Source organism: Pseudopodoces humilis, chromosome 3 (assembly GCF_049639895.1).
Source record: "Pseudopodoces humilis isolate 2021_Gansu_Grassland_sample_001 chromosome 3, ASM4963989v1, whole genome shotgun sequence".
NCBI classification, from domain to species: domain Eukaryota; kingdom Metazoa; phylum Chordata; class Aves; order Passeriformes; family Paridae; genus Pseudopodoces; species Pseudopodoces humilis.
The window spans coordinates 22,049,472-22,064,119 of record NC_142202.1 but is presented as its reverse complement, the minus strand read 5'-3'; the positions used below and the strand labels follow the sequence as shown (position 1 = coordinate 22,064,119).

At 42.6% G+C, this 14,648-nt stretch overlaps 1 protein-coding gene across 1 annotated transcript in view; it reads right to left on the bottom strand.

Annotated features, from left to right (window-relative positions):
- The window catches only part of KCNH1 (potassium voltage-gated channel subfamily H member 1), a 173,886-nt gene extending 159,720 nt beyond the window's left edge, over positions 1–14,166 (bottom strand). Inside the window, exons 1-3 of the mRNA XM_005523359.2 lie at positions 14,044–14,166; positions 3,029–3,152; positions 2,676–2,782 (exon numbers count right to left, since the gene is read on the bottom strand). Of these exons, the coding sequence (XP_005523416.1) occupies positions 2,676–2,782; positions 3,029–3,152; positions 14,044–14,116 (304 nt within the window). The 5' untranslated portion in view covers positions 14,117–14,166. The remainder of the gene's footprint in view (positions 1–2,675; positions 2,783–3,028; positions 3,153–14,043) is intronic.
- Positions 14,167–14,648: the final 482 nt, after the last annotated feature.

Here is a 14,648-nt window from a genome sequence, read left to right as displayed (position 1 = left end):
CGGTATAAGTTCATTTATCTCCACTGACTTCAGATTTAGTAATGTTTTAATTTTCCCATATAAAAATAAACAATACTTCCAGCGTCACTGGGCGCTCACATCTAATTAAACAATGGAACTGAAGCTCTCATGTGAAATTACTGTCAGTCTTTCTGTTGTCATTTTGCAATCCTGATTAAAGAAAGCTTTCACTTTGTCTCATTCCAGGTATGATAATGAATCCCCACTGAATGCAACTGGATGGCATTGAAGCAACCATGACAAAAATCTGGTGGCTACGCACCTGTTTGCTCTAATTGTTTCCAATTATCCTGAAGAAGCTCTGTATTTCTGGGAAGCAATTCTTGCACGGAATAACAGTGATTTTTACATATCTGCTAAGTTATCAAGGGATAACTTGCCCAAGGAATAACCAAACCTCTATCCTGTCTTAACTCCAAGTTCTGAAAACAGGGAATATAGTCACTTTTGGATGCGGAGAGGACTGGACAAAGAAAGGGAAGGCCAAGACAGAGGCAGCATCCATAAACACAAACAGGAAATTGTATGTTGTTTCTAGAGTCGATACTGCAATGAAGTTTGTGGATATACTGTACCTATCAACAGCTGGATGGGGTATTCTTATCACACAACCACGTAAACGCTAGCACTGGGTCACTGCCATGGAGAGTGCCATGTCCAAAAATAAACAACCTATCACTTCTAGTAGCATCATTAAATGTCTCAATCTGCTTTGACATGTAAGACCAGGGAATAATTGTTGCTCAGAGAAAGAAAAAATGACTGCTGCTCCTAAAAGTACAAGATTAACTTGCACTACGGGCATCATTATTAACTCAAAACTCCTATTTTGTTTTCCTTTGTTCCTCCAAAAGGATAGAGACTATACTGTTAAAACAGCCAGAATCACATTAAATGTGCAGGCTGTGGAAAATGTACCAATTATCCAACAACTGAAAAATGGGAAAAAAACTTGCTATTTATCATGATGTTTAGTTTATGAGGGACTAGACAGGTAAAGAACAAGAAAAACCTATTTCACTGGCTAATTTGAAAAAGAAAAATAGAATGAGGAAATAACAGAGAGACAAAGCAGAAGAAACAAAGAGCAGGAAAAAAGATTTCTAACAAAATTCAGGGTCCTTTTCCAAGCTTTCAAACTGAGAGCAGGTTAGAACCAATCATGTTTATTATCTGAACCATTGCCATAGTTGCAGGCAGAGGTAAGGTGACCAGAAAGGAAAGGCCACTTAGCAGTCTGGGTGCTAAATGACTGGTAAATAGGACAGTGTTTTCCTGTGACGTGGAGAAAAATTTCCAGGATGTCCTCTTTTTGATATTTTTCAGTTAAAACTCTCTAGTGCTATTAGTCAGTCTCTGTAACAGTAGTTAATGTATCTCTAAAGCTGCAGATCTAACAAACACTAGGTGCCCTGCAATTCGTTAAGCTTGAAAGCAAGCTCTGTGCTTTCCTTTTTCCCATGCCTGTGACCCCTCTGTGTACAGAGCAGAACCACCGCAGCTCCGTCTTTCGGCAGGTCACACAACACAGCTACTGCACAGCTGGACTTTGTTCTAGGCCACCTCTCCTCGGAGGAGAGCACAGCAGGGCAGGAAATGTTCCTCACTCCACGGTTACCTTGCTTTAAATCTGCCTAAAAGACAGAGAGGCCCCAGGCTCTACTACAGGCCATATGCTGCAGCATGACAGAAGAGTAGCTGCATAGTCTCTTGGTGCCAAATCACTGATAACCAAGAGAGAATTCCAGACTCTCCTAGATCCCAGGACTGCAGCTTATTTACTTGGCTTTGGATGCATAGATGTGAACTGCATATGGTCCCCGTGGCCACAAACTGAGCTAGGAACAGAAACCAGCTTTTAGGAAATAGGTAAACATCAGAGGCAGGTAGCCCTAGGAGGAAAGCAGCACAAAGCAAGGCCATAGAGATTGTGCACACAGGCAGTACCAGTTTCATCATTAGAAGGCTAAATTGTTAAGAGTAAAATAAGTTACAGAATGCAATTTTTTCAGCTTAACATCTGGCCTGGCTGAAGACCTCAGTGTATTTACACTTCAGGTGACATTAAGTAGATGAAAATAACCGTGCACGACATCGTCCACACTAGGTGAGATACCAAGTTTGGGGCGAGTAGTTCATCTGCTGACATGTGCAGTTACAGACAGACTGAATTTCCTAGGGAAAAAATCAAGTGCCAATTAAGGATTTTTTGTCAAAAACAAGACGTTTTATTTGAAATCATCAGAAGTAGTTCAGTTTCTAAAACAAAAGATGGGTTCTTTTTCTTCCAAAACGACTATATACTGGCTTTGCTATATCATGTTTTTAAAAACTGAGAAAGTATGTTCTCTGCAATGGAAACTTGCTTAAACCTGGCTTGTGTACTACCATTGTTGATGGAACAAGTGTTGTCTTAAAGCATCACACACAAATTACTCGAAACGTCAGAACAAATTAGAAAGCTTCCTCTGCCTCCCTGAGTGACTTTCAGCTCTAATGTTCTCATTTCTCCCTTTTAGATCAAGTGGCAGAACTGGGACTTATTTGGCCCTAGCTAAAGCACTGTCCTCCAGGGTGACAGAACTGCAGTTTACACTACAATTAAGAACAACTTTACACACCTACAGTAATGAACAAACCAAACGACTACTTACTGTTCTTCTTGTACATCAAGATTTCAAAAGAGTTCATCTCATAGTTCTCAAATGTTTGTCGGACCTTGTCAATTGTATCTTTGTCTGTCAGCTCTCCATACATAAAACTACAAATAAACAGAGAAACTCAAGTCAGATACCAGACAAAGACACAAAGACATTTGTTTACCATGTGAAAAAGACTCATTTAGAAACGGCTCTTCTTTGATTTTGTTTCACCTGGAAAGCATATTTGACAGATGTAGCCCCAGGAGATAAAACACAAAACTGGAATAAACAGATTACTTTTCTCCTCAAGGAACAGGCACAACACTACAAGCTATTTGACAGAAAATAAATCTGTTCTCAAATACCTGCAGGTGCTGCTTTTTTGCATAACTTCTGCTCTGTGATATCCTGATAACTTGCAAAATCCATCATTGCTGTAGACAATGGGCCAATCCACGATCTGGGCATTACCCAAGACAAAATTAGTATCTGTTTGAAAAAACACATCAGTTAGACATTAGTCAAAGCAATGGTTGCATTAGAGGAAATACTCATTTCAGAACCCAACCCCAATTGCTTCAGTCCCTGCACAATTTCCCCAGATATCATTCCCACTGCAGTCAACAGGATTATTCTTGGTTTTAATCTTAAGTAATTTTTTAGTTTTTAAAGATTTATATTTTATTTTTTTTTCATTTTTAAAGGAGTGTTAATTACTTAGACAGAGTATAAATAAAACACATGATGGTTAAGCAAGTAAAATTCTTTTCTTGACTGAGGACACATCCACCAAACTGTTTCCCTCTGTGCCACATGCACTGACCCACCATGACACTCAGTTTGAGTGTGAAGTCTTTTACAGGGGGCCAAACCAGCACATGAGCAATATTTCTCCTCCCTGAATGCAGACACAGTGGCTTCTCTCAACACTGCCTTTGCTGCTGGCCACACAAGCTCTGACACTTGTGTGCAGCACAGCACTCCAAACAGGACACCAAGAATGAGGGCTAGCAATTACACCAGTAGAAAGGACTTGTTTGCTAAACAGGCCAGAAGGAGCTTCAGTCAGTATGGAAAAAAAAAAACAAACAACTAAGCAGGATTCATGCCTCCATTCTTGCTGGAGCTGTGCACGCCACATTTTTTATGACTGCCAACTCAAACCTACTCAAACCTGTGCCAAGACTGACAGCAGTGCTGCTCCCCAGGCACTGGCAGGCAGCAGGAGATGGTGGCTCCTGTCACAGCTGCAAGGACCCTCTGGCTTTAAAAAGAAAGGCTGGGCAGTCACATGAGACCAAGAGGCACTCATTTTTAAGGAGAGCCCTTACAGGAGTCTACCACCCTGTCTGTTTTTCAGTATCAACTCCCAGCTGCTCACACATCCATAGATCTCATTAATGCTTCTTCCAACCAAATTACATTTTACCTATTAATTGCAGAGAGTTCAGTCTTTTTCAATATCCCCTTTCAAAATCTTTCACCCCAAACTTCAAGTGGGTTTAAAAAAAGCAGTCCCGTAGCTAGCTAAATCCACTGGCCAATTCCACAAGCATGATTACTTTTATATACTCCGTAGAAATACACCAGTAATACAACTTCAGGCTATTTTAGCTGCTTTATTTCTCACAGCCTCTTTTACACCATGGGATTTGCTTAGCTGAAGCACTTTCTCCCCAAAACAATACACCTTTTTTACCCCTTCCTACGAATAAGTAAATCAAGTAATTTCTCACTGCTAAAGCAAGTGCTTTTATCTATTATAAACACTACATTAGACTGTGTTAGGACATTTTTAAATTTCACCAGGAAGTACAAAAAAAAATGACCAAAAAAAGAGGCAAATACAAATGTTGGGCCAGGTCCTGCCCTGATCTGAATGGTGTTATTTCATCCATGAATTGCTTAAGAATTGCTTCTCACTACCTTCCCCTCTCAAAAGCCAACTTCCCTTCTCTCCACTTCCTAAAGGGCTCCTGTTAAGCATTTTCCTGCCTTTCACACTTAAACTTTATTGTCTTCAGATAAATAATCTCTTGGGTTTTTTCATTAAAGCCCAGAAAGGACACATCTCTGATAACATCACTGTGATAATCCTACTTTCACCTAACCTTGCAAGGCTTCTGTGAGTTACAACAATGCTCTTGTCTCCTATTTACAGGTGAAAACAATGTCCTAAATCCATAAGGGAATTTAAGCTCCAAAAGGTGAGACTGCAACAGTCTAGTCCCTAGATGCCCAGCTCTCAAAGACTTAGGAGCTGGAAGCTCTGTGAGCAGTGTTGGAGAGGAGAACTGAAAAACTTTAGCACAGCAAATAGAAATCTGACTAAGTAAAACCACAGAAAACAATGAAAAAGGGGAAATATGTTAAGGCTTGTTTTTTCCCCCTGTCCTATTTGTTACAATGCATATTATTTTATCATAAGCACAGTTCTCACTGATAATACTTTATTCTTTGCCATTATTGCAGGAGCTAAAGAATCACGTTCCCACTTATGTTTTGGCCCAGCAAAGCCTGATTTTTTTTGGACTGGCAGTTTCCAAAGGATGCATAGAGAACATGCACATATTCCTCTCCCCCAACAGCAGTTTGGACATTCTCCATCTCTCCATCTCTAGATGTAGGCTACCTTATGGCAGTGAAAGCTCAGCCATTATTTCAGCTCTTGAATGACTGTTCTAATTATCAAGCTACCACAGCAAATAGATGTCAACATCCTCATCACATTGGTTTTTAAGTCAGTATGACTTGGCTGCTGTATTTTATGCACCCCTGTTAGTCAACACTGGGTGAACCTCTTTAGCATGTACAGGTACAGCTGTTTCATGAGAGTCCAGGCTGGGTTTAGTAATGAGTTAGAAGCAAGATGAGAGATCTTTATGTATCCATAAAGCTTTAAAGAAAAATTTTGCACAACTACCAAATCAAAGAACAATCCAGAGATTTTGATGATCTCATTGTTTCATAAGTTTCTTTCCCTTCTAGCAAATTCCAACTTCATGCATTTTAACCTTTCTTTGATCCAGGCTTTGTGTATCTGACAAACACCTCATTTCTTCCAAAGTGTCTCTGACAACAGTGTTTTGCCTGTGTGAATGCTGGTAAGACACAGCATAAAATAAGGACTCCCACTTATAACTTCACTGCATAGCTTGTTCCAACAGACAACCCAGAGGTAGAAGGGCTGTCCTTGTTGTTATCATTTACATTCAATTGCATTGACATCCCTGACAATGTGCTGCTTGGGGACAGCTCATAATCTGTTAAAAAATTTTCCTAACATAAGAAAATACCAAATAACATCTAGGCAAATATTGCCATTCCATCTGCAGGGACACAGGGTCCCAGAGGCCAGGAGACAGCTGTGGCTTTGTTACACAACAAGCATGAGGGATGCTCTAGTGAACTCTTGAGTATCACAGAGCACAGACTCTTGGGGACTCACAAGTGGGTCAGCAAGGCCAGGAAATGAGTTGGCCGGAGGAAGACCATGAAGAAATCCACTGCTAAATTCTCTTCAAAGACAGGGATGAAATGGACATGTAATAGCAGCAGTATCAAAACTATTTAATGACTTGAAGCACCTCTTTGAAAGGACTCCATGAACTCCTCTACCTGGAAATCAGTTTCTATCACAATGGCAGCTGTGTTAGCAATATTGCCTGGCCCAAGAAGATGCCGTAATCATCACTGGCCTTTCTTATAAGCTCCAAGCAAACCTGAGCTAGAACTGGACAGGGCAGGCTCATATGAAAGACATGGACTTTCTGGCTTGTGTTGCATTTGGCACAGTCTGAACAAGACCATTGGGAGGCAAGGAAATATGCAGAGGTGCAGCACAAAGCAGAATGTGCTGCAGAAACACAAGTAAGAGCTGTAGCATCACAAAGGCAGCACAATTATGTGAATGAGTAGGGCAGGCTTCTGCACATGGATTTGTGAAGTGCATCATTTCATATTTTCCAGCCTGCATTTTCCCCAAGTTAGTTCTGCTCTCTGCAGTATACCCACGTCAGCATCTACACACTCAAATGTCAGATCCAGTTTGGGTTATCACTTTAAAGTAGACATGGCCACTTACAAGCAACAAGAGAAACATTTTAACTCCTTCCAAAATGTAAGAATGGATTTCACTCAGTCACTGAAACCAGTACTTTCCTCCACTCAGAAAACAGACCATCACAGAAGAACCAGAAAATGTCTTTCTAAATAACCTTTGTCCTCGTAACAGTAACACCATCTGACCAAAACTACTCTATCTACTGAATCCTACTGTTAAAGTTAGTAGTTCATATAACCAAAACTGTCCATCAGCTTCCAAAATTCCTGTAGATAAGCTGCACTCACAGACAATGATCTGGCCAGGACTAGCTGACTGAGGAGTGGTCATGTCCTTGCATGAGCATGGAGCAAGTTACTGAAATGTTTCCCCCCGAACATTCATTGCCCTGTACAGCTCCCACCATCACAGCCTCTCCTGTAACATGGATCTCGCCAAGGTGTGACCCCTCCCACCTCTTCCCAGAGGCCAGCACACCGGTTCTACCTTCCCTGTCCCACCAGTGATGCACAATTCCTCTCCTGGGACACACTGACCAAAAGCCAGACACATTCCCACAGCACTGCCAGGCACATTCCACACTGAAGGTGTTCCCCCATTGCACAGATGAAGCCGAGGGGAAATCTCTGCCCAGGCAGACCTCGGTAAGAAGAGAGTCCGGTGCCCACTGCTCTTTCCCATATTTGGGTCAGTCAAATCCCCTAGGGTGCTTGGATTTGTGTAGTGCACAAATATGATTTAAATATATTAATATACTTTCCCACAGTCATCATACAAATACAACACTGCAAAGGTTTGTTTCCAATTTATTCCTGTCTCAGCAAAAGGAGAACCAGGCTCAGGACAGCGGGAAGTCCCACTCCTTACAAAACCTGTGAGAGGAAAAGAAGAGGAGGGAGGGGAAAGGGAAAGAAGAAGGGGAGAGGGAGAGGAGGAAGGGGAAATAAGATTGCCCTCGTCATTCCACACCACAGCCTCTCTCATGCTGGGTGATGACAGCCCTAGTTATTGAGACCAGCAGGTGTTATTTTATTCAGTCTCAAACTCTTCACATGGATCTTCAGGGGAGAAAAACTAGATCTTTAGCATTACCAAGCACAAACCACTCCTACAGCAGAACTGAAGGAACTGCACATCACATGTGCCTGTAACCCTACCCATGGAACAGGGTGGAGGATACAGCTACTGCTGCCTGAGCTGGGCACAGAACAGCAGAGATGCTGTGTCACAGCCAGTGTAAGAAATCTGCAGCAGGTAAAAACCATGTGTCTCTGTCATAGCAGTAAAGACTGTATCATACATCTTAAGGACAAGGGACACGTGGTATTTACAAACTTGTGACTTTGCATAACAAACAGCATCATTTGCATACTGTGGGAAAAGACATTGCTTAATTTCTGTCTAATTTCTTCCCGGAGCATAGAAATCAAACTTTGTGTATAAGTAGACCTGTCAAAATTGCTAACAAAGGATAGGTATGTATGCATTTTTGCTCATGTTTAACCTTAGCTTTGAAAAACAAGGTAAACCAGAAGCATTTAGTCACACTGATTAGTTACATTGTTCAAATGTAACTTCTGAGATCAAAATATGGCCCTAAGTCAGTACAAATAAGTCACACTGAATTTCAATTACTTATTCAATCCTTTCCTTCCACACATGGGACTTGAGACTTGCACTTCAGGGACCAACCACATTTTCATCCTAACAGAAGTGGTGTAACCGTAGTCAAAGCAAGTACAGACCTGCTCAAATGACAGAAAGACTATTAATATGGTAAAATAAAATAAATAAGGAGTAATTCTGCTCTTCCACCCACATCCTCCAGTGGAAGTCAGTGGTATTACATGAATACTCACATTCACCCAATATCTCCTTGTACTCTTTCCTGCAGTGGAAGTGCTTCAGTGTCTAAATATCCCATTGAACAATTTGATCTCTCTATAGAATAATGATACAATGGCCTCAAAATGATCCATTTTTAATATTGAGGTCAAAATTTTTTAAGCTCACTGTAATATAAAAAACATAAACCCATACCAATAGGTTCATTTGGGCTGTTTTATAAAAGTTTTATATAACTATTTATTTAATTTCCAAAACAAAATGGATTTTAAAGTTCCTTGGTTGCTACAGCATGAACACAATTCCCTAAATACAGACATTTCATGTTTATTCAAACCTGACTTACACTGTCATGTGTACACCAGAGCAAAGTGCAAGTGCAAGTTGAAAAGAATTATTAAAAAATTTATATCATTGTTCTTTCCACAAATAACAAGAGAGACTCTAACTACAGCAACAACTTCAAGTGAGTCACTTTAAATCATTGCAGAAAATGAATGCTAATTGCAGCCAGCAGAATAGAGAAAAAACTACCATTTCCATCTCAACATTCTTACTTTGCATTGTTATAGAAATTACTTCACGGTAGGCATTTACCATGAAAGAAGTTTAAATTGAAAATTACGGGTTGCTCTAACACTTGTAGCTATAAAATCTTTATAATTATCTGTATTTTTTAAAATAAAGCAAATTACTGCAGAATAACAGAACAAGAATAGCTGAAATGGCACCAAAATTGTGCCAAAAGTCTCATATGTACTTTATGGACAATATGATTGGTCACCTATTCTTGCAGTACTGTCCATACTGAGAAACTAAAAAATTCAACCCTCCCCCCCAAAAAAACCCAAAAAATAAACACTAAAAACACAAATCCCACAACATTTACACACATGTGACGTTAGAGTGAGATAATTAGATGATTTTCAGAAATAAGAAAGTTCATCAGTTGGTAAGAATCAGATATTGCACCACTCTTATTAAAGGACAAAACACTGTTTAGCAGTGAGACTTCATCCTTCAGCTGGTCAGGGGGTTTGTTTTTCCCATCCCGTATGACCTGAACACTAATCCAGAAAAACACATACTTCAGTTGCATCGACTTTAATTTAAAGAAGACATTTGATTTACTGATTATAGCCTTAGAAGTATTTGAGACAAGATCTAACTCCCCCCTCACTCTGATCTATGAGTTACAAAAATGCATTAACCAATTCTCCAATGAATGGGTTTCATTAAGATTTGTTTTACAATCTTGTTCTAGGATTTAATGTAAAAGTGGATTGATACATTGAATTATCACAGAAGAACTTCTTGAGCTTTCAGAACATTAATTTTAAATCACATTACCTGTCATCTCTGTACATTTTTTTCCTTACTATCTATAAAAGTAATTTTAACAAAAGCAGGTCGTACGTTTCTAAATGCATAAAGGCACACATTCAAAACTAGACTTTTGGCCTAGTAAAAGCCAGCAGAAAAAAAACCATTTTACATTCAATTCCAGTGATGCTGAGAAAAAAAGACTGAATAGGTATTTCTATGTACTGACCAACTGTATGAAAAGCATGGATGAAAATATATGTGTCTCCGCAGTTGTTAACATGAAAGAAGGAAGATCAGGATGCAAGAAAACCCTTTGATTCATTGTCTTCAGGAAAATGTTCTTAGCCCAGAACCTACAAGCTGTCCTCTTGCAGTTTCTGAAGGTCTGCTGTTTTCATTTCTCATTCTCCATTAAATTTCTTTTGCATTTCTCTCTGGCTGAAGACAAAACCAGTCTTTTCAGTTTCAGAAGTGTTTACAATAAAGTTAATTTCTCTCCTAGGTCTAAGATGATGATACAAGGTTAGCATGCCCAGGATGCAAAATGTTTATTGTACTGGGACTTTATAGCCTGTAATGAAAGCAACACCATAAATCATGCATATGTCTCAAGATCTATGTCTGAAGGTGCTTTTTCTTTCCCTCTACAGGGAACTTTCTGCATTCTCCATCAAAAGATGCAGGTTTGCTTCCATAACTGATGTCTCCTTAGTGTGTTCCCAGGGCATTTTATGAAAGGATAATTAAATTCACACAAGCCTTATGCCTTCTAACTTACCCTTCTTCCAACCTCCTTATTTTGTCCATAAATCAGAAAACTACCTACGACTTTCATTGAAATTCCTAAGCCATGTAAACACAGGGCTTACTTTTGCCATCCTTATACATGCACAATTATCACTCACCTCAACGAGGATTTTGACCAAGGAAGGACTGAAGAATTCAGCTGGCATTTACATAAATCAAAAACTATTTTTGTCTCTGGATATTGATAAAACATTGGAATATCACAAATAACCACTATCCTCTACAATAAACTGCACTAATTGAATTGGGTGCCCTGGCCACCATCCAGGTTATAACTGTTATTATTACAGTGCTTGTATACTGCGTACGTATTACATTACCAAGAAAAACATTAATATCACATTAGCAGTAACCATCAGGGGCTAGTGATTCTTTATATACTGCACTGTGCTACAGCATGGGCTCATTTTCTGTCCCACTGGGTGTTCTGGTCTTTAAATATTTCAATGCTTCAAAGAAATTTTTGTCAACCAACCACTGCATGCAACATTTATTTTTCTTACTCTGCATGGCTAGTATAGGAACATGGATTTTAAACATTAAATACAAGATGATCAGAATTATGGTGTCACTCATTTCAAAGGACAAATCTTAAGCTCAGACTTCATCCAGAAGGTCCTTGTGTGAGAAGAAATCACAAGGTCCACAGGACTAGGAAGATGACACATTACATGTTCTTTCCTGTGTGTGCTAGCCTAAGGCCATCCCATCCTCTCTTTACTCCAGTGTGTGGGAAGGAAATGTTTTGCAGCTCTAACCCTAGCACTGCTCTTCTGGCTAGCATTCAGTGCATGAGAACCTGTCTCAGTCGATTTGCAGCCTGTGAAGAAGCTCTCATATCTCTGAAGTAGACAATTCAAACCAAAGGAGTTGGAGGTGAGCCTTCCTGCAGGTGTGCTATAAACATGAGCCAAATTTTAACCCTAATGGAGAAAACCCTGAGCATGCATGCCTACATACACTGCTACTACCTTTAGCCATAGAATGTGCATCAGCTCACCAATCCCACATCTAACATGAAAGGCTGCCCAAAGAATTCCTTGGGTAAATCTACTAGTAAAATAATGGTGTGATTAGTGCAGCCCTTAGACCAATGCTTGTAAAAGAGGCTGCATGCTTGTTCCTTTGTTATCACCATACAGCCCCTTTCACTGAGTTAACACCCCCTGCCCCAAAATACACTTTTCTCAGTCCACCTGTGACTGATGATACTCATATCATGCACAAGTTTCTTCATGTGAAGCACTTAGTACATTATTTCTGTTCAATGACAAAATTTCTCTCTTTTCAAAGGGAATCCTCCCTCCCCAAACTAGGAACATTCCTATATCTGTATCAACTCAATATCTGCTGGCACTACTCAACTTGCTTGCATGTGCCAGCAAATACAAGCTTGACAACAAGCCCAAATTTTATTTGGCAAATCCCAAACGGCGTAGATAGTTTCATTGTGGGTCACATTACTACCCAATTGAACGAAACCAAGAAAGAAGAGCCAAACCTCAAGCTTTATGGGCCCATTTAAGCCCTCATCGTGTGGGCATCCCAAATCATCTCAATGGCCAAGTAGGCAGGACAAGATGAGACAGGCAACAGGAATCTGTCATGTTTCCATACTGCCCCCGTGCTGGTCAGCACAGCCCAGCCTCAGCACGAGAGAAAGGAGTCTGTCCTTGTCTCTTCAAACAGGCAAGGGTTAGAAAAACTGGTTCATCCAACATTGGTATGTGACAGCACCACATTTTAAGCAAAGCTGGATTGGGTCCAGCAAAAACTTGAAGGCACATCATGGAAGAAACAAGTTTCTAAACCTGAGTTACTTCCCTAAGCTTAACCTAGTATGTCTGAACTGTGCATCATTTCCTACCCAGCTTAATCTAAAAACTTTTATTGATTCCAGTCCTCAGGACTTGCTGAGCATTTGGAAATGGAGTGCTCTCATTCTACCTGTGCTGTCTAGCACCACACTCTGCTATGACACCTTCTTAATAATGGGGGAAGAGAGGAAGAAACAGAGCATAGCTTCTGCTGCATGATTTCCCCCATCTCCAAGCTTCAATTGATTTATTGCATCGAGACTTTGGCACTGAAAGCCAAAAGAGGAAATTGGTTTTTAATGAAGAAAATAATCTACAAAGTCGAGACAGTTTTGAGAAAAACCTTCAATAACTGTTGTTGGAAGATTAGAGAAGCAGCCTGAATGTGATGACACGTAACATTCATTTTAAAAGACATTAAAAAAAAAAAAAATAAGAGGGCAAGATTCATTTTAAGACTGGAGAGTAATTTTTTCAGGAATGCAGCCTCCAGCCCCCTCCCTTCTACAGGAAAGTTGCACAGAGAAATAACCTATAAAAAGAGCCTCACCATTTTATGTGACAATATGGTCTTATCAAAAGCTAGTTCTCCAATAATACTGCCTAATTAAAAAAAATAATTAAAATCATTCTTGGGATCATTTGAGTTTTTTGCTGCTTATCAAGAGGGTTAATTGTCTTTGCCTTATCAGAACAAACTGACTATGTTTTTAATTAATTAACTCGTCTTGTCTTCAAAAGGAGCTTGATCCCACATATTCTCAACCATACTTCAAGTTCTTAATCCCTGAAGTAACCCCATTGAAGTCACTAGAAGCATTAAAAATGGCACAACTTAGGCTCGGGGCTTTAAAAGAAATGCTCATGCCTAGGTTAAACAAATCCACGAGCACTTGCATGGTCGCCGGCTTACAGAGCTTTTGGTAAGTCCCTAAGTGAAAGAATCTGGATAGCATTAATACATATTTGCATGCAGTTGTGAAATTCGAGGCATTTTCCACTCCACAGTTTTCCAAGAGACAGACCTGGTTAGAGTGCACTAGGAAAAAAAAAGAAATATATGTGCCCTAAGCCCTCAAAATGGCAAACTCTCTCCTCACTTACGACAAACCTTCCCTTTCCAACTCGGGCAGGCAGCCCTGGCCGATGTCCCCGCACCGGGCTCTCCGTGCCCAGGGACCATCTTGAATCCCCGCACCTCCTCCCGGTCCGGAGCCGCCCCCGCCGCTCGCCAGACGCCCCGAGCCCCCCGCCCGGGGCCGGGCGCTGCCCCCGCTCGGTCCCGGGGCGCGGATCCCGCCGTGCCGGCGCACCTGCTGCCCGAGCCCCGCCGCCGGGGCCGGGGGCTCTCGGCAGGACTTGGGCGGCGCAGCCGGCACCGGCTCCGGCACCTGGATGCGCCGCTCCGGCGGAGCCGCCCGGCAGCGGCCGGGGCTCGGCGCCCCCCGCCCGGCGCTGTCCCCGTCGAGGACGCGGCTGGCTCCTTGTGGCCGGCGAGAGCTCGCCCCCGGTGCCCCCTTACCGTTAGACCGTCGCACGATGTTCTCCAGGAACGTGTTCTGAGGCGCCACCAGCCCTCGCCTTCCCCCGGCCATAGTCGCTGTGCGGGAGCGCAGCGCGGCGCGGAGGCTCCGCTCAGGGCCGCGCCGACCCGCGCTCTGCCGCGCCGCCGCCCGCCCGCCCCGCGCGCCTCATGCCTCCGCCGGGACCGGCACCAGCGGCTGTGCGGCACCGCCGCCGCCGCCTCCCGCGCACCGCAGCCCCGCGCCGCCGCCGCCGGCCCGCCCCGCAGCGACCCCCGCCGGCCGCCGCCGCTCCGCACCGCCGGGGCTGCAGCGCCCTCGTCTGGGGGCGCGAGCTGCCGGCCCCGCAGCGCTCGGCCCGTCCGCGGCGCCTTCCGCCGGCCTCTGCCCCCGCTCGGGGGCGGCTGCCGCCGCGCTCGACCCCTGGCCGGCGCGCCCCGGGGCATGAGGAACGCGGAGTGCTTAAAGACCGCTCACGAACTGCTGCCGGCGGCCGGGAGGCACAGCCATATCCCAACTCGGGTGGGTCGCCGCGAAGCTCCGGAGCCTTTGCTCGCCGCCCTCGTCCCGGATCGCGCTTCACGCTTCCCTACGATGATTTCTG